Here is a 14,914-nt window from a genome sequence, read left to right as displayed (position 1 = left end):
AGATGATTATTATTACTAAATTTTAAATTCATTCTTTCATTGTCCAACTCCATTGCTCCTTGTCAAATATTGATAAAAGTACTATTTTAGGACATACATTATATATGTTTTTTCCCCAAACCGGGAGCCTGAATTTGCAAAGGAACTAGCATAGCGATGTTTTATGAGGTCCTTAAGCAAGATAACCCCAAGTGGTTTTCTCACACAAATACACACGTGCACGGACTGATTCTTGACTGTCACACCCAGCCCAACCCACCTCACTGGCCAGGACAAGTGGAGAATGCAGTGGAACCTCTGTCTCTTGTCCCACCTCTTATCACTGCTTACACACTTCACAGCAGACTGAAATAGCCGGATAGAAGCCTGACCAGGGAGCTCTGAGGCTGATAGAGAATCCCCTGATCAACTTACCAGGTGCACAACAAAGCCAGCCTGTATCGTGCACTCTTTTTGTATTATTCCCATGCTTGTAAGTAGAGATGGTCATGAATTGAAAACATGGTGATTTGTCATGATTTGTAATTTGTCAGGGAATCACAAATCATGAATTTACGAATGTTTTCCTGAAGAATTGATGAAGGGATTTGTCAATTCATATTGATTTTCAAGCCCTATAAAACATATCCCCAGGCACCTAGAGATTCCAGAATCTCATAGATGCTTCCTCCGACTCCCCTCTACAAGGCTTGCAAGTTTGGAGAAGATTGGGTTTTGGACGTCCAAGTTATATACCCACAAAAAGGGTCTCCCCAGGAAATTTTTCCCCAGGCACCTAGAGACACCAAAAGTGCAGAGAAGCTTCTCTGAACTCTTCTCTACAATTCTTCAAAGACTGGTGAAGATTGGGTTCCGGACACCCAAGGTACACACTCACAAAGTGGGTCCCCCCCAGGAAAGTCCCCTTTAGCAACTGGCTTGGGAGAAATTCGCTTTTCATCAGATTTGGAGGGACTGTTGAGAAGAGTCAGAGGAAGCCTCTCTGTATTTGGTTCTCTAGGGGCCACGGGGAAACTTGCCTGGGGGGGGCTTTTTGTGGGTCTGTAACTTTTGACATCCAAACCCCAAACTTAACGAAACTTGCAGAGCATGTATAAGAGAGTCAAGTGAAGCTTTTTTACAATTTTGGTGACCCTAGGTGCCTCTGGGGCAATTTTATAGACCAATTAATCAATGAATTGTAAATAGCTAAAAATTCATTGATTCGTATTAATTGGGGGGTGTTGCTTCTGACGAATACAAATCAATAAATTTGCAATTTTTGATTAATTATGCAATTTGTTTTTTTTTTAATTTGTGTCCATCTCTACTTGGTAGCAAAGCTTCAGAAGCTCTTTTTAAAGTAACTCATTCCTGCCACTTGTTATAGTTGCACAGAGAGTTAAAGATTAAGTAATTCTTTATTGCACAGTGTGTGTTATTTTTTTAATTAACTCATGGCTCTGCTTGTTATATTTTGTTAGCCTTTTAAAAAACTAACAGTAAGAGAATGGCAAAATACTTTTAAATATACTCTCAAAATACTTCTAATCGTGCCAAAAATGTAAAAGTAACTATATAGAACTAAAAATGTTGCTTGTTGTGCCAACCAAGGGAGGCTGTGATCACACTGGTAATCTGAATTGTTTTCTGTTCGTATTTTAAAACAAATCATGGCCTTTAAACAGCTGCCACATTCACATCCACGGAAGGGAAATTGATTTAAACCAGTTTTGGCATCTACACTGCTGAAATAGACTCATTTCCACTAAAGCACATTGAATAGAACCGATTTCAGAAGCAAAGTATTTTCAAAAGCTCCTACTGGACAGCTGAAAAAAAATACAACACCTCACGTTGCAGCCCATAGAAATCGATTTCATCCTTGCGTTGTGTGAACACCAAAATCTAAATCAATTTAAATGACACTTCAATGTGGTTCTTATTGCCAGTATGACCGCAGCCAGCCATCACTTCTGCTTGTAACATTATCTTTGCAGTGTCATTACACCCTTGCATCAAAACAAGTGGGAGGTAACTGATTATGGGTGTGTGTGTTTAGTCGTTTAGTCGTGTCCGACTCTTCGTGACCCCATGGACCAGAGCACGCCAGGCCCTCCTGTCTTCTACTGCCTCCCGGAGTTGTGTCAGGTTCATGTTGGTTGCTTCGCAGACTGATTATGGGTAGCGATCTCAATTGTGATGTTTCGTCTTCATACTGTGTTTGTAAGCATGCAATTGTTATGCTTTCCTGTTCGAGGTATACTTCAAGCCTCTGAAGATTATACCTCAAAAGTCAATTGGCAAAGAGGACTTAAGAAGAGTTGGAAAATAACGCCATCAAACGCAGTCTGGGGTGTGGGGGAGAGAACCGTGTTGAGCTCTTGAAACTCAGGTGTACTGCTCAGAAGTCGTCCAGGAGCAGCTGCTTCTTTTTTCTTCTCTCCCGCTTTCAAGTAACGGGAAAGCGGAACGCGGCAGTCTCGAGCCGCTCACTGGAGGCCTCTTTCCAAGGGAAAGTAGCGATCAGTCTTCCGTGTTCCTTTTTCTCGAGCAATCCTGCCTTTGTTGCTTTCACAAAGAAGACGTTGTCATGATCCCTTCATTACCATTTTTTCCCCTTAATGTGATAAGTGAAAACTACAAGGACATGAATATGTTTGAAAAGGAAGTGTGCCGGGCTCAGAAGAAGCCGGTTCCACAGACTGCTACTGCAGCTTTTCCCCTCTTTGAATCGACTTGGCCTAGGGGAGATTTCGCTCAATACATCCGTCCTGTCTCTTTTTGCAAGATGAGTTGTCATTTGGGGGCGTCTTTCACTTCAAAACATGAGTTATCCTTGTAAAGAGAGAAGGGGGTGGGTGGGTAGGGGAGAATGGCTGGATTCTCAAGTCCAGTTCTTGTTGCCACTACGGCAAATCGGATCAACAACTCCCTTTGGTAAATGCCGGAACATGATAATAAATGGTATGTTGTACCAGGGGAATGGGTAGAGGAGTGAGTTCTTTGCCAGGTTTAGTCCACCTCCTCTTTGTATGATAACTGGTAGCTGTCACTCCTTGACTCCTGCTGGAGTTAGAATAACATTTGTTGCTCAGGCTAACTAGCGTCGTAATCATGCTCCTCCCGGGTGGTCTTTACATGGGCGTCCATCCAGCTTTTCTCTGTAACCTCCTGATAAACTGTTGCTAATGAACAGCCTGCGAGTGTTTGATGACCAGCTGGAAGCAACAAAGACAAAGCATGCTGAAGTAATAATTAAGACCTCTCTTCCCACCCCCTCCAACCCCGCCTTTCAAAAAAGTCAGAGTCCTCAGACTTTGCTTGGATTAATGAGCAGTCATCTTTGGCTGCTCTGCTGGCCCTGCCTTAGAAAAACAAAGAATAAATAAGGTACACATCACTTAAGAACTGACAGTGGAGGTGTTTTACCTAAGTGACTGTCGTTTCCCGGCAGGTGGCTAGGTTTAAGAATTACAAACAGCAACAGCAACATAGGAAGATTAGAAGCTGCTTTCTATCAAGTCAGAGTGCTGATCTGTCCAGTTCAATATGGCCAGCTCTGACTGGCAGCAAGGGCTCTTCGCGGTTTCAGGCAGGATTTTTTTCCCCAAGCTTTACCTGGAGGACTGAACCTAGAAAATGTTTATACATGGAGGTCATGCTCTAGCCTTCAGCTAGAGTCCCTTGTTGTGATCTCTGGTGGTCTCCCATTCAAGTACTAACCATGAAGGATAGAGGGTTTTTTTTTTCAGAATTAAAGAAGTCTCTGTCTCTTTCTTTTGTGGTAACCCTCCTCCCCAACCAAATTTATGTGACTGGGAGCCTTCAAATTGGCGGGAGGTAGAGCAGCCATCTGACCTCCATATTATTCCTGTTCTAGAAACATGTTCTAGTGGAAGCTGCCTCATTCCACTCCGTATGGAGAACAGAGTTCTTCAATTCCAAAAATGCCATCTCTAGCAACCCTGCCTTCCAAACTGACATGGGATCAGTCAAATTCTGGTTGTGTTGCTTATTCAAAGAATAAGGAGGGCCTTGAAAATTTCCCCTTCATTTCTTGTGAGATTCCATGGCACTATTGAGAAGTCGTGATGTACCTCTTGAGACTCCTTCTTAGGCATCAGAAGGATGCAGTCAAAGGATCATGGTCTTCCACAGGGTAACATATATTGTCTTCTTCCCAGTGAGTAGTGTGGTTTTATTTGTTCACATCAGCACTTTGAAGTATACAGCAGCATTGTATTAATAATTCACTAATAATACCATTCTTTAAAAAATTAGAAACATCAAAGAATGATTAAAATAAAATATCAATTCTGTAATTTCAGACTAAAATCATGCTAGTCAGATGGTGTGGTAATTATAGACATAATTAGCTGCAATTAGTTTCCAAAGTTTCTACAGAGTTCAGATAAGTTACTTTTTTTGGACTTTTCCACAGGCAACATGACCCGTAGAGACTGATTATTACATAGATTATATCCTTATCAAAGAATTGGGACGCTGGGTACAGAATTTGCTAGAAAAGTAATTTCAGTTTATAGGAACTCATGATAGTCAGCATTTTCTCCCAGGTAACATGGCTTGATAAGAAAATGGCAGCTCAGAATATTGTGTGAGGGAAATCATATTTATTCCTATTTATGTGGCAAAGAAAGTGGAGAAATTTGGCAGGATCTTCTATACCAGGAAAATAAACTGCAAAACCATACGGCAGAATCTCCCTTTAACAAAAGGCCATCCTGCACATCCCCTTAATGGCCTCGTGACAAAGGAACATCTCATTTTCATGAAACAGAGTCGTGGCTTAGATGCAACAAGTCAGAATTTAACTAAGGACATTGAGAGTTCAGTTTTGGAATCCTTTGGTATGCTAAATTGAGTGTTAATGTGCTGCCTGCTGGGACTGAGGTATTTAAATCATTTAGGATTTCGGCGGGACTCCTCTTAGGCCTCTCGAGAAAATGCCAATTAAAGGATAGGCTACAGTGGTTTGGAGGCTTAGTCCATGAAGTAGAACTAAACGGTTTCAAGAATAATTCCACAAGCAGGCAACATTTCACAGCTCACTATTGCCCCTCAGTGAAAATGGCACTATTTCTTTTGGGTGCTTCAGAAGTGCTTCTGTAATGAAATCCACAACTGCATCTTGCCATCGGAGGCTATCTGTATTCACAGGCCCTGTTGGAAATAATTTCTCAAAAATTAGCTTGTTGCCTCTAATATGTTCAGAATTTCAACATGCAAATATTTGAGCCCATTGATGGATCCTTAGGTGGCACCAGTGTCATCTTGAGTAATAATTAAGGCTTCTCGTTACTTCTGTTTCCAGGCCATGTTATTCTGGTGCAGTCAAAAAAACCAGTAACCATTACTATAGATCTTAAATATTAGCGAGATATATTTGGCACATAAATGTTCCTATATTGCAGCTTTGACTGTGCAGATCATGAGAAACTATGACTTGTTCTGAAATAAATGGATGTGCCTCGGTACTCAATCGTCCTGATATGCAATCTGTATTGAGGACAAGAAACTACTGTTAGGACAAAATATGGAGAGGCAAAATGGTTTTCTATAGGCAAAGGTGTCAGACGTGGGTGCGTTTGATCTCCTTATCTGTTCAGAATATATGCAGAATATATGAAGAAAGCCAAACTGGATCGAGTTAAAATTTGATGAAATGTTAGAAGGCTTGGGATCCCAAGCTGCCTCGTAAGTCTAGCAATTGCTTGAGGTCCACCTCAATCTTTTTACAGAATAGGGATCTGAACTAGCAGCACCATCCTTTTTATTTAAACAGGATAATATAGCAGAAGCACAATATTTCAAACAGATTTTCTTCCTATTTGACGGCCAATAAATATTTAAAGCCTCCAAATAATTTGAGTTATGCAGACGATGCCACCTTACTGGAAGAAAACGGCAAGGAATTAAAATGGTTTTAGGGAAAGTGAAAGAAGAAAGTGCAAAAGCAGGACTGCAGTTGAATGTTAAGAAGACAAAAATCATGACTACAGAAGAACTACACAATGATAGCGTTGATCATGGAGAAATTGAAATAGTGAAAGATTTTGTATATCTTGGTTCAATCATCAGTACAACCAAAAAATCAGAAGAAGACTGAGACTAGGAAAGGCCCACTCTTGTGTTTCCAGTCACCATGTATGGGTGTGAAAACTGGAGAGTAAAGAAAGGTGGCAGGGGAAAAAATGATCCATTTGAGATGTGGTGCTGGAAGAGAGCTTTGTAGATACCTCGGATTGCCAGAAAGATGAACAAGTGGATCCTAGATCAAATCAACCAGAACTGTTTCTGGAGGCGAAAATATTGAAACTGAGCCTGTCCTACTGGTTTTGGATTAAAGATAAGAAAATATTTGACTATTTCATGATTAAGAATGTTGGACTAGAACTTCAAGTGGAGATTTTAACCTACGTTTTCTGAGTCCCAGTCCAGCCTTCTATATACAATACCATATTGGTTCTTATTCCACCAGTTAATCAGGTATGTCATCCTGCCACTTGTATGGAGGACCATCAACCCATACTATCACCTGGGAATTTGGGGTCTTCAGTTAATCTTTTCCCTCCTTTCTGAAGAGTAACACTGATCAAGATGACATAACTCTTAATAAATACATCTCCACACACCACAATACAGGTCTCAGCGCAGTCTACAAAAAGTGTAACACGAATCTCACTGCTGTCCCAAACTTTTTCATCAATGTACCTTTTGTTTACATATCAGTCAATTTTGCAACTGTCAGATAAATTTTGTGTACAAAATAGGAATTGATTACATCTGGAATGGAAATACACCAAGGGAATGCTTCAGCAGACCTACGTAAATATATAACAATCCCTTTGGTTATTTGCGGCCTCTAATTGTAAATTGTAATTACCTTCTTTTCTTGGGGCAGAAAGTCCTTGTGTTGGCTGTTTTTAAGGAAGGCTACATAGTAGGGGATTTATTTGTTCCTGTGCTTTTCTGTTTGTTTAGTACAACTATAAATAGATGAAACACATTATTACACACCCGTTCAACAACCACCTGTGTTGAGCAGTTGGTTTTTTCCCCGAAGAAGTTATTTTGTTTATGGAAGGAACTCTGCCCAGAGTTTTAGAATTTGCAGTGATCAAATTATATGTTGCTTTCAATTAGTAATTTTTTTAAAAAAAAGGTTGTTCCCCACAGCTTTTCATCTTTCGCTGTTGCTTTTTCTGTTCTGCTGCTCCATTTTCAAATAAAAATATATGTTCAGTACTAGAGGTGTACAGATTTATGGTTTGGGGTACAACCTCTAGAATTTGCCAGGTGACATCCAGAAAACCTACGAATCTGCATAGCTCTAGTCAGTACAAGGGTGGCCAACCCACAGCATAGGCAGTCAACACCTATGGTAAACCTGAAGAAATGGGTGCAAAATTATTTTATTTATTTATTTGAAACTTCTACCTTTCTCCTAAAAGAGACCCAATACATTTCAAAAAGCAGGTAAGCCCAGAAGAGTTCTCACAGGACGTGTGACATACAAACTCTGGTCTTCATTTGAACCCACCTCAAATGAACATTGCATTTTGAAAGCTGGATCTTGGAAATGCTAATTGTCACTGTGTTGGCTGCAGAATTCTGGGAGTTGACGTTCAGAATTGTGAGGTTTCCAAGGATTGATTTTTAAAGTCCAAGATTCTTCTCCAAATGAAATAAAAATCTGAGCCAGAGAAGAATCCCCAGCTACTCCCTCTCGTAATCCATACTGCCCATGGCTAACATAGATGAATAAATAAAATGAATGATGAGCACACTCGAATATGTCCACCCAGACATGGTAAGCTACATGGACAAGGGACGTTCTTAATGACACGCACATCGCTCAGGAGTTACAGTGCTGTTGTCAACCTCTCTGCCACTCTCTTCACAATGAAGAGAAAGGTAGATGATGAACATGGAAACATACCGGATTTGGCCTCTCAGCAAAATATCACAAGCCTTGCTTTTGGCTTAGGTTTCCCATATGGTTTAATTTTCCAGGTTTGCCCAGGTTTTGGAAATTCTGTCAGAGTTGGAATCAGCAGTTTTGGCATCTGTGGCGAATGGTACCTGCTCCCACCTTTTCTGCCCTGAGGCAGGAGCATGAGTTCCTTATGGGGAAAACAGGGTGCCTTTTACATTTTTGTGTCACCCAGTGAGGGATGAAAGAAGGCTTGGCTTGGCTTTGTTATTTATAAACACTATGTGTTGTTGTGTCCATTCTTGCCAATGGCAACCTTTTCTGGGCAGAGTGGACTCAGAAAGCCTCCCTAAATCCTACAGCCAGCATGGCTACTATGTAGGATCCAGGGAGCTGTAATCCCAAAAAAGCAACTTTTCTTTACTAAATTAATCTATTTATTTACTTCCTTTATTTTAAATTTAATAAATAAATAGATAGATAGATAGATAGATAGATAGATAGATAGATAGATAGATAGATAGATAGATAGATAGATAGATAGATAGATAGATAGATAGATAGATAGATAGATAGATAGATAGATAGATAGATAGATAGATAGATAGATAGATAGATAGATAGATAGATTTCCATCTTTCCAGTGTTGTTCATTCACAGGGTGGTTGTTTCTGTAGTTGATGTTTGCAAATAAGAATGGGCAATTCTGACAGAACTAGGGGCCCGTTTTATGCTCTGTGCCCCTCTGGTGGCCACATGGACCATGAATTAATAATTATATCAATAGCAGGAGCAAGAAAAATCAGACAGAGGAATAGGAATGTAAGAATCATAGGCAGATCATAGACCAAATGGAAGGACGGCACCACACCCCAAAGATTAGCATATACCGCAGAATGAGCCCCCTAAGATAATAAGACAAAATGGTCCCTATTGGTTCAGCCCATCAAGTCCAGAACCCCATTTATCACAACTAGAGCCTGAAAAGTTACTCCTTTCAAAGTCATAGGCTCCATGAGGCCATGCTGGTTGAAAGGATTCTGGGAGCTGGCACCCCAAAACCAACCAACCAACCAACCAACCAACCAACCAACCAACCAACCAACCAACCAACCAACCAACCAACCAGCCAGCCAGCCAGCCAGCCAGCCAGCCAGCCAGCCAGCCAGCCTGTCTGTCTGTCTGTCTGTCTGTCTGTCTGTCTGTCTGTCTGTCTGTCTGTCTGTCTGTCTGTCTGTCTGTCTGTCTATCTATCTATCTATCTATCTATCATACATTTGCAGTTTTGGGGCTTTGTTATTCCTTAGACATATTACTACCTCCAACAGCTTCAGAAACCTTTCTTGTAGACTTAAGTGGGCCTCTCACATATTCTGGTCATCTCTTCATTACAGACAAAGTGTATCCCTTCTTTCTTTCTTTCTTTCTTTCTTTCTTTCTTTCTTTCTTTCTTTCTTTCTTTCTTTCTTTCTTTCTTTCTTTCTTTCTTTCTTTCTTTCTTTCTTTCTTCTTTTCTTTCTTTCTTTCTTTCTTTCTTTCTTTCTTTCTTTCTTTCTTTCTTTCTTTCTTCCCTCCCTTTGGCTTTTCATGAAGGATATCCTGCTTGTATCCTTCTCAGTTCCTTACCTGAAGGCATCTACTGCTAGTTTCAAAAACAACAACAGCAAGAAAAGCAGAAGCAGACTCGGCTTGAGAAATGTGTATGTCTATTCTCAATAACAAAACACATGGAGTCAATTAAACGAGTGTTTTAAATAATTTTTCAGGAAGGAGGGATACTTGAAAGGCAGATGCATCTTTGAAGCCAACAAAACTGTTCTCAATTAATCATCATTTATAGGTGCATTTTGTTTTCATCACGTCTGGTCCCAGTGCACACTCAGCAAAGAAACTGGAGGCTTCTTTCACCAGTGAACATGTTTCTTGGAAGTCATAACCACATGAAAACAAAAACTCGGCCCCAATTTTATGAACGTCCTTTGCTTATTGCGTCTTGGCTCAAAACATTTAAATTACCCACTTCTATTCAAACATTTCTAAGTCTTTACAGAGATGGTAGTTAGCATTCTATTCCTATTCATATCTGCTCAGAATTAAGTAGACTTAGGATAACTATGTACATGCTTGTCCAGACATTCAGCTGTAAGTGTTACAATCACATTTTGCCTCTTGAAACCCTACAACAAAAATCTGTATGGATGACATTCCATTCATACAGTGGGTTCAGTACGTCGCCATTCACATTTTTTTCTTTAAACATTTGCTCATGTGTACTCCTATCAGGTTCTTTTTTTTTATTATTTTTATTTGGTTTGTTTTTCTTCCCCAGAGTCATTCATTAGATGTGGCTGATTTTTTTTAAAAAAGCATCTTTTGCAAAGTCAGAAGATTTGGGTTGATTTACCTTAGCTTCTCATCAGCACCGAGGATGACAAGCATCCTTCTTGAGCAGAAACTGTGTCTAAATCTAAATCAAAAAAAGTCCTGTTGATTGGCTGTTTGTTTTCTTTGTGCCACAAAATGATTTTACATGTTTGTTATTAAGCACCATACCTTCCTCGTCATACTTGATATCATCGCAGTTTAGAAAGTAGCTAAAGAGCATCAGACGCAGATTTGGAAGCGTCTCTAAAGGAGGACAGGAGAGAATTGTGTTGGAAAACCTGACGTACAGCTACTGGTCAAATCTGGCAGTACTGGTCTAGGTGGACCTAGAGTTTGACTGTATATGAGGCAGCTACCCATAGTTCCTGTGGTTCTGTGTTGAAGTAGAAAACAACACACAGCAAATGTGACTATAAACACTACTGAAAGATGTCACCACACTGGAGATAATCTTTCTGAATACTCAGTAAATCAGGAGCAAAGAAAACAGTCAGGGATACAGCTTAGAATTATGTCTGTGTTTGTTTTCTTCTTTCCTTGCTAGGAGATGACCCATTCTTGGCCTCCACCTCTCACAGCTATCCACACACCTGGAAAGGCTGAACAGAACAAGTTTGCCATTCCAACCAAGGCTCAGGTAGGCAAAGAGCAGCCTTTGCAAGCAAACATTTGCCCAACCCACGAATTGGTTCGAGGGGCCCGAATAATGGGCACTGAACTCACTGGGTCCTATCCAGCTCTAGGCCAAGACAACTTTGGTGGTCCCATGCCAAGCCACGGGCAGCATCAGAAACTGCTGCAAGTGTCCTAAAAAGTATCCAAAAAAAATAGGACAGTAAGATCGCAGTATCCATGCGGGACTGGTTCCGAGCCCCCCAGCAAATGTTGAAAAATGCTGAAGTATTGAAAACTATACATTGCATGGTCTCTGGCTCCATGTAGCAGCCAGATCAGGCAAATACACCCTGGAACTACATTTAAATATGTATTCCTTGGGTTTTTTTATTTAGTATTTTAAGGCAGCAAATAAATGAATCAGCAGATTTTGATCCCACGGATATGGGGCTCCTATTGTACTGCCCAGAGAGTAACTTCCCATCTTTTTTGGGGGGGGGATGTTTCATGGAGGTTGGCCCGACTAGGGGGCCAGAATGGAAAGACGTAATGAACCAGTTCAATAGTGAGCATCTAAAAGAGTACCCAGGTTGTCTCTTAGCTATTGCTACATAAGCCATTTCTTGAGTGTCGAACTCCTTTAGTGGACAGGGATGGTGACCTGAGTGCCACTAGTAGACAGCACAGACAACGTGAGAGTGTCGTTTTCCCAAGCTGGAGAAGTTCTTTTGAGGTCACATATTTTGCTGCAGGAAAAAAAAAAACGGTTTCCTTTCGTTGTTCATGGAAACCAGTTGGACTTAAAATGTTGTAACTTCTGACCAGAGCGCACAGCGTCGTCCCTCCCTCCCTCCCCATGGACTGCATGAAGCCATATGAGAACAGGAACATGCTCTCAAAAAAAAATGCAGGACGCATCGATGAGAAGCATGCATTTTTTTAAGCCCCCTTTAAATCAAATGTTCCCAGAAGAGGTGTAATCATGCATCCGAACTGAAGAACATTCATTTTCGCAATTTGTTTTCGCTTCCAACACTCCAACGTAAAGTGCCATGTTTACGGTTATGGCATGATTTGCTTCACAAGGGATTGGCCGGCGGTGTGGCATTATATTAGGGGCTAATCATGCCCCCAGGAGTGAGTTCCACCAAGGTTTCAATGTTTTCAGCATCCTTTAGATCTGATATTGTTAACAAAACAATGCAGGTCTGAAGGACTGGGTTTCCCCCCCCCCCCAAATTAAGAGCTATAATTTAATTCATTGTAATGAAACAGGTAGACATGGGAGCACGTCAGTCGTAGTTCGTGCTAAACGCTCTTTGCATTTTGGGGCAAAGCATGTGCCTTAAGTGTACACGCTAGAGATGTGTGCTAAATACAACCTGGTCCCATTTAAATGGGATACTGACGACTAATAAGGAAGCTCAAAACATCTTTGTCTCTTTTCCCCATTACTGGGATACTCAGTAAAATAACAATGACCACAGGAGAAGGGTAGGATTTTGAATAAAAACAAATAGCTTTATAGAACATGACATTCAGTCTAAGAGTAACAACCCTGAAAAGCTGCTCAAAGACATGATGGCATAATACTGACTTTTCATGGTGTCTAAGGTCTAAATCCTTAAAATTCCATGGTGCCTAAGGTCTAAATCAAGCCTGAACTATTTATAGAGGCAAAAATGTTGAATCTCTGGTTGTCCTACTTTGGGCATTTCATGAGAAGGCAGGGTTCTCTGAGAAAGACCATCATGCCGGGAAAGGTTGAAGGCAGCAGGAAAAGAGGAGGACCAAATATGAGATGGATGAACTCCTTCAAGTAAGACACAGGCTAGAGTTTGAAGGAGCTGAGCAGGGCTGTTGAAGAAGAACATTTTGGAGATTGCTCATTCATGGAGTCACGTAAGTTGAAGATGACGTCAGCATGTAACAATAAGAACAACACCTAAATCCAACTCATTCCGTGTAGATCCATTAAAAACAACTGAGTAGTAGGTCACCACTAATATAAGGGCCATCCATTCAGCAAACTAGAGGCTTAAATGCCATAAAGGATGGACCCAGATAGACATCAAAGAAAAGGGAGTTCCATAGTGTGTGCAACACACACACACGCACACACACACACACACACACACACACAGACAGAGAGAGAGAGAGAGAGAGAGAGAGAGAGAGAGAGAGAGAGAGAGAGAGAGAGGCAAAGAAGGCCCCTTAAGTGCCAACCATCCACACTTTTCTGGACTCAGAGCGTCGCCCGTCCAGGAATTCAAGGGGATGGACAAGGTCATGGTGCAATAGATGATCCATTCATGTGTTTATTTTTTTTTTATTTCTCTTTTTTCTTTAATCATTCATGGCAGACCTACAATAGATGGAAGGAGTAGAACCAACTATGACTAACAAGGTCCCTTCATGTGCATTTCAATGTGCCTTTCACATCTGCCAGACAAGTGTCTGTCTGTCTGTCTCCCTCTGTGGTTCGTCAGCCTAACTCCCCATGCCTACAGATAGGCATGGGCCATAAGGATAAATCATCTTCATCATCTTAGAACTGAACAGCTGGAAGAGACCCTGATCTGATCTGACTCACTGCCAGGCAGTTTCCCATGATGTCACTCAATAGGTTTCCTATAGAACAAATGAATGAACTTTTATCTGTGTCGGTACAGGCAGTGGCAAGCTTTCCTTTAATGTAACTCTTGTGCTACTCGTCTAACAAGTGAATGAAGATCTTTCTTCGAAGGCAACTAACTCATGTTGACATTCTGTTTGTTTTTGTTGTAGGATTCACAGCATCTGACCTCAGGATACAGTGCACAAAGTAGGTCCCTACTGTTCTTACTCTAAACCGTCCCGCTTTTCTCGCTCTGCGTGATGCCATTAAGACGCAGGATAGCAAATTAATTTCTAAGCTGTTGAATTAGATTAGCATCGTGTTGTTATTATCTTTCCTTAATGCTCTGTCATGTTGTGCGTGGCCGCTTCTCTTGACATCCCTGAGAGATGGTGTGTCCGTTCAGATCGCCATTAAAACAGAGGGCAATGGTGATGATATGGCCCCTTCTCTTTCAGAATGGAGTGAGCCTGCTGGCAAAGTTGCAGCCAAATCGGTGCCACAGAAATCGTGAGTACTTCTCCAAATTTCAGCTGTTCCAAATGCCTGTGGAAGTCCTTCTGTCTCTTTATTATGGCTTGGTGGCTATACTGTTGGATTAGGATGTGAGAAGATCATGGCGCTCGTTTACCTTGAGTTACACCATTCATTGGGTGATGCTGGTCCAGGGTTTCCCCTTTAGCCTAACCGATCTTCCAGTGTTCTTGTGTGGATAAACATCTGAGGTGTGGTAGGTGAGAACACGGGTGAGAAACTTATGGATCCTTCCCTCACAGACATGGATAGTGGTAGGGTAGTGGTAAAGCAGAGAGTTTCTCAGATTGTGTCCCTGGTAAGCGCAGGACGAATTAATTCATCGGCAAGGGACCCTAGTTGTTGGGACTTTCTGTATGAGTCAGTTGCTGGAAAAGAAAGTGAGATAAGAATAACAATATGGAGTTGGTTCCTGGATAGAAATAGATGACAATACGTTATTGCAAAGTTGCAACATTATGGCCCCACATATGTGCTTCGACTGCAGCCCTCTGAATTCTTCACTATCGGCAATGCTAGCTAGGATCAAGGGGAGTTTTAGTGGAGTGACTTGTCTGTTTTATTAGCCATGACTTGCATTGGCATAGTCAAGGGCAGGATCCAACCCTTGAACAGCCCAGCTGCTGGTGGCTGCAATGCCACCCCTCTTGTCTGCAGAAGGACTTAGGAAATGGCAGGAATATATGGATGACCTTGCTGAGGAAAAAAACGGTGAGGTGCAGTACAGCCTGGGGCACTGTGGGATGTAATGGCGAGAGGCTGAATCTTGAAGCCAGAGGCCAGCCCAAGAATCTTGTGTCACGGTGGATGAACTGGTTCTTCTCAGT

General features: G+C 41.4%; 1 protein-coding gene across 2 annotated transcripts in view; it reads left to right on the top strand.

Annotated features, from left to right (window-relative positions):
* Positions 1 to 14,914, top strand: part of AFF2 (ALF transcription elongation factor 2) — a 413,936-nt gene that overhangs the window by 233,774 nt on the left and 165,248 nt on the right. The window contains exons 5-7 of one of the 2 annotated variants that reach the window (XM_072981115.2): positions 10,866 to 10,958; positions 13,724 to 13,760; positions 14,012 to 14,063. In XM_072981115.2, coding sequence (XP_072837216.2) covers positions 10,866 to 10,958; positions 13,724 to 13,760; positions 14,012 to 14,063 — 182 coding nt within the window. The remainder of the gene's footprint in view (positions 1 to 10,865; positions 10,959 to 13,723; positions 13,761 to 14,011; positions 14,064 to 14,914) is intronic. The other variant, XM_078380609.1, reaches the window with a different exon arrangement.

The sequence above is a fragment of the Pogona vitticeps genome, chromosome 11, assembly GCF_051106095.1.
Source record: "Pogona vitticeps strain Pit_001003342236 chromosome 11, PviZW2.1, whole genome shotgun sequence".
Taxonomy (NCBI): Eukaryota; Metazoa; Chordata; class Lepidosauria; order Squamata; family Agamidae; genus Pogona; species Pogona vitticeps.
This window is presented reverse-complemented; position numbering and strand designations above follow the sequence as displayed.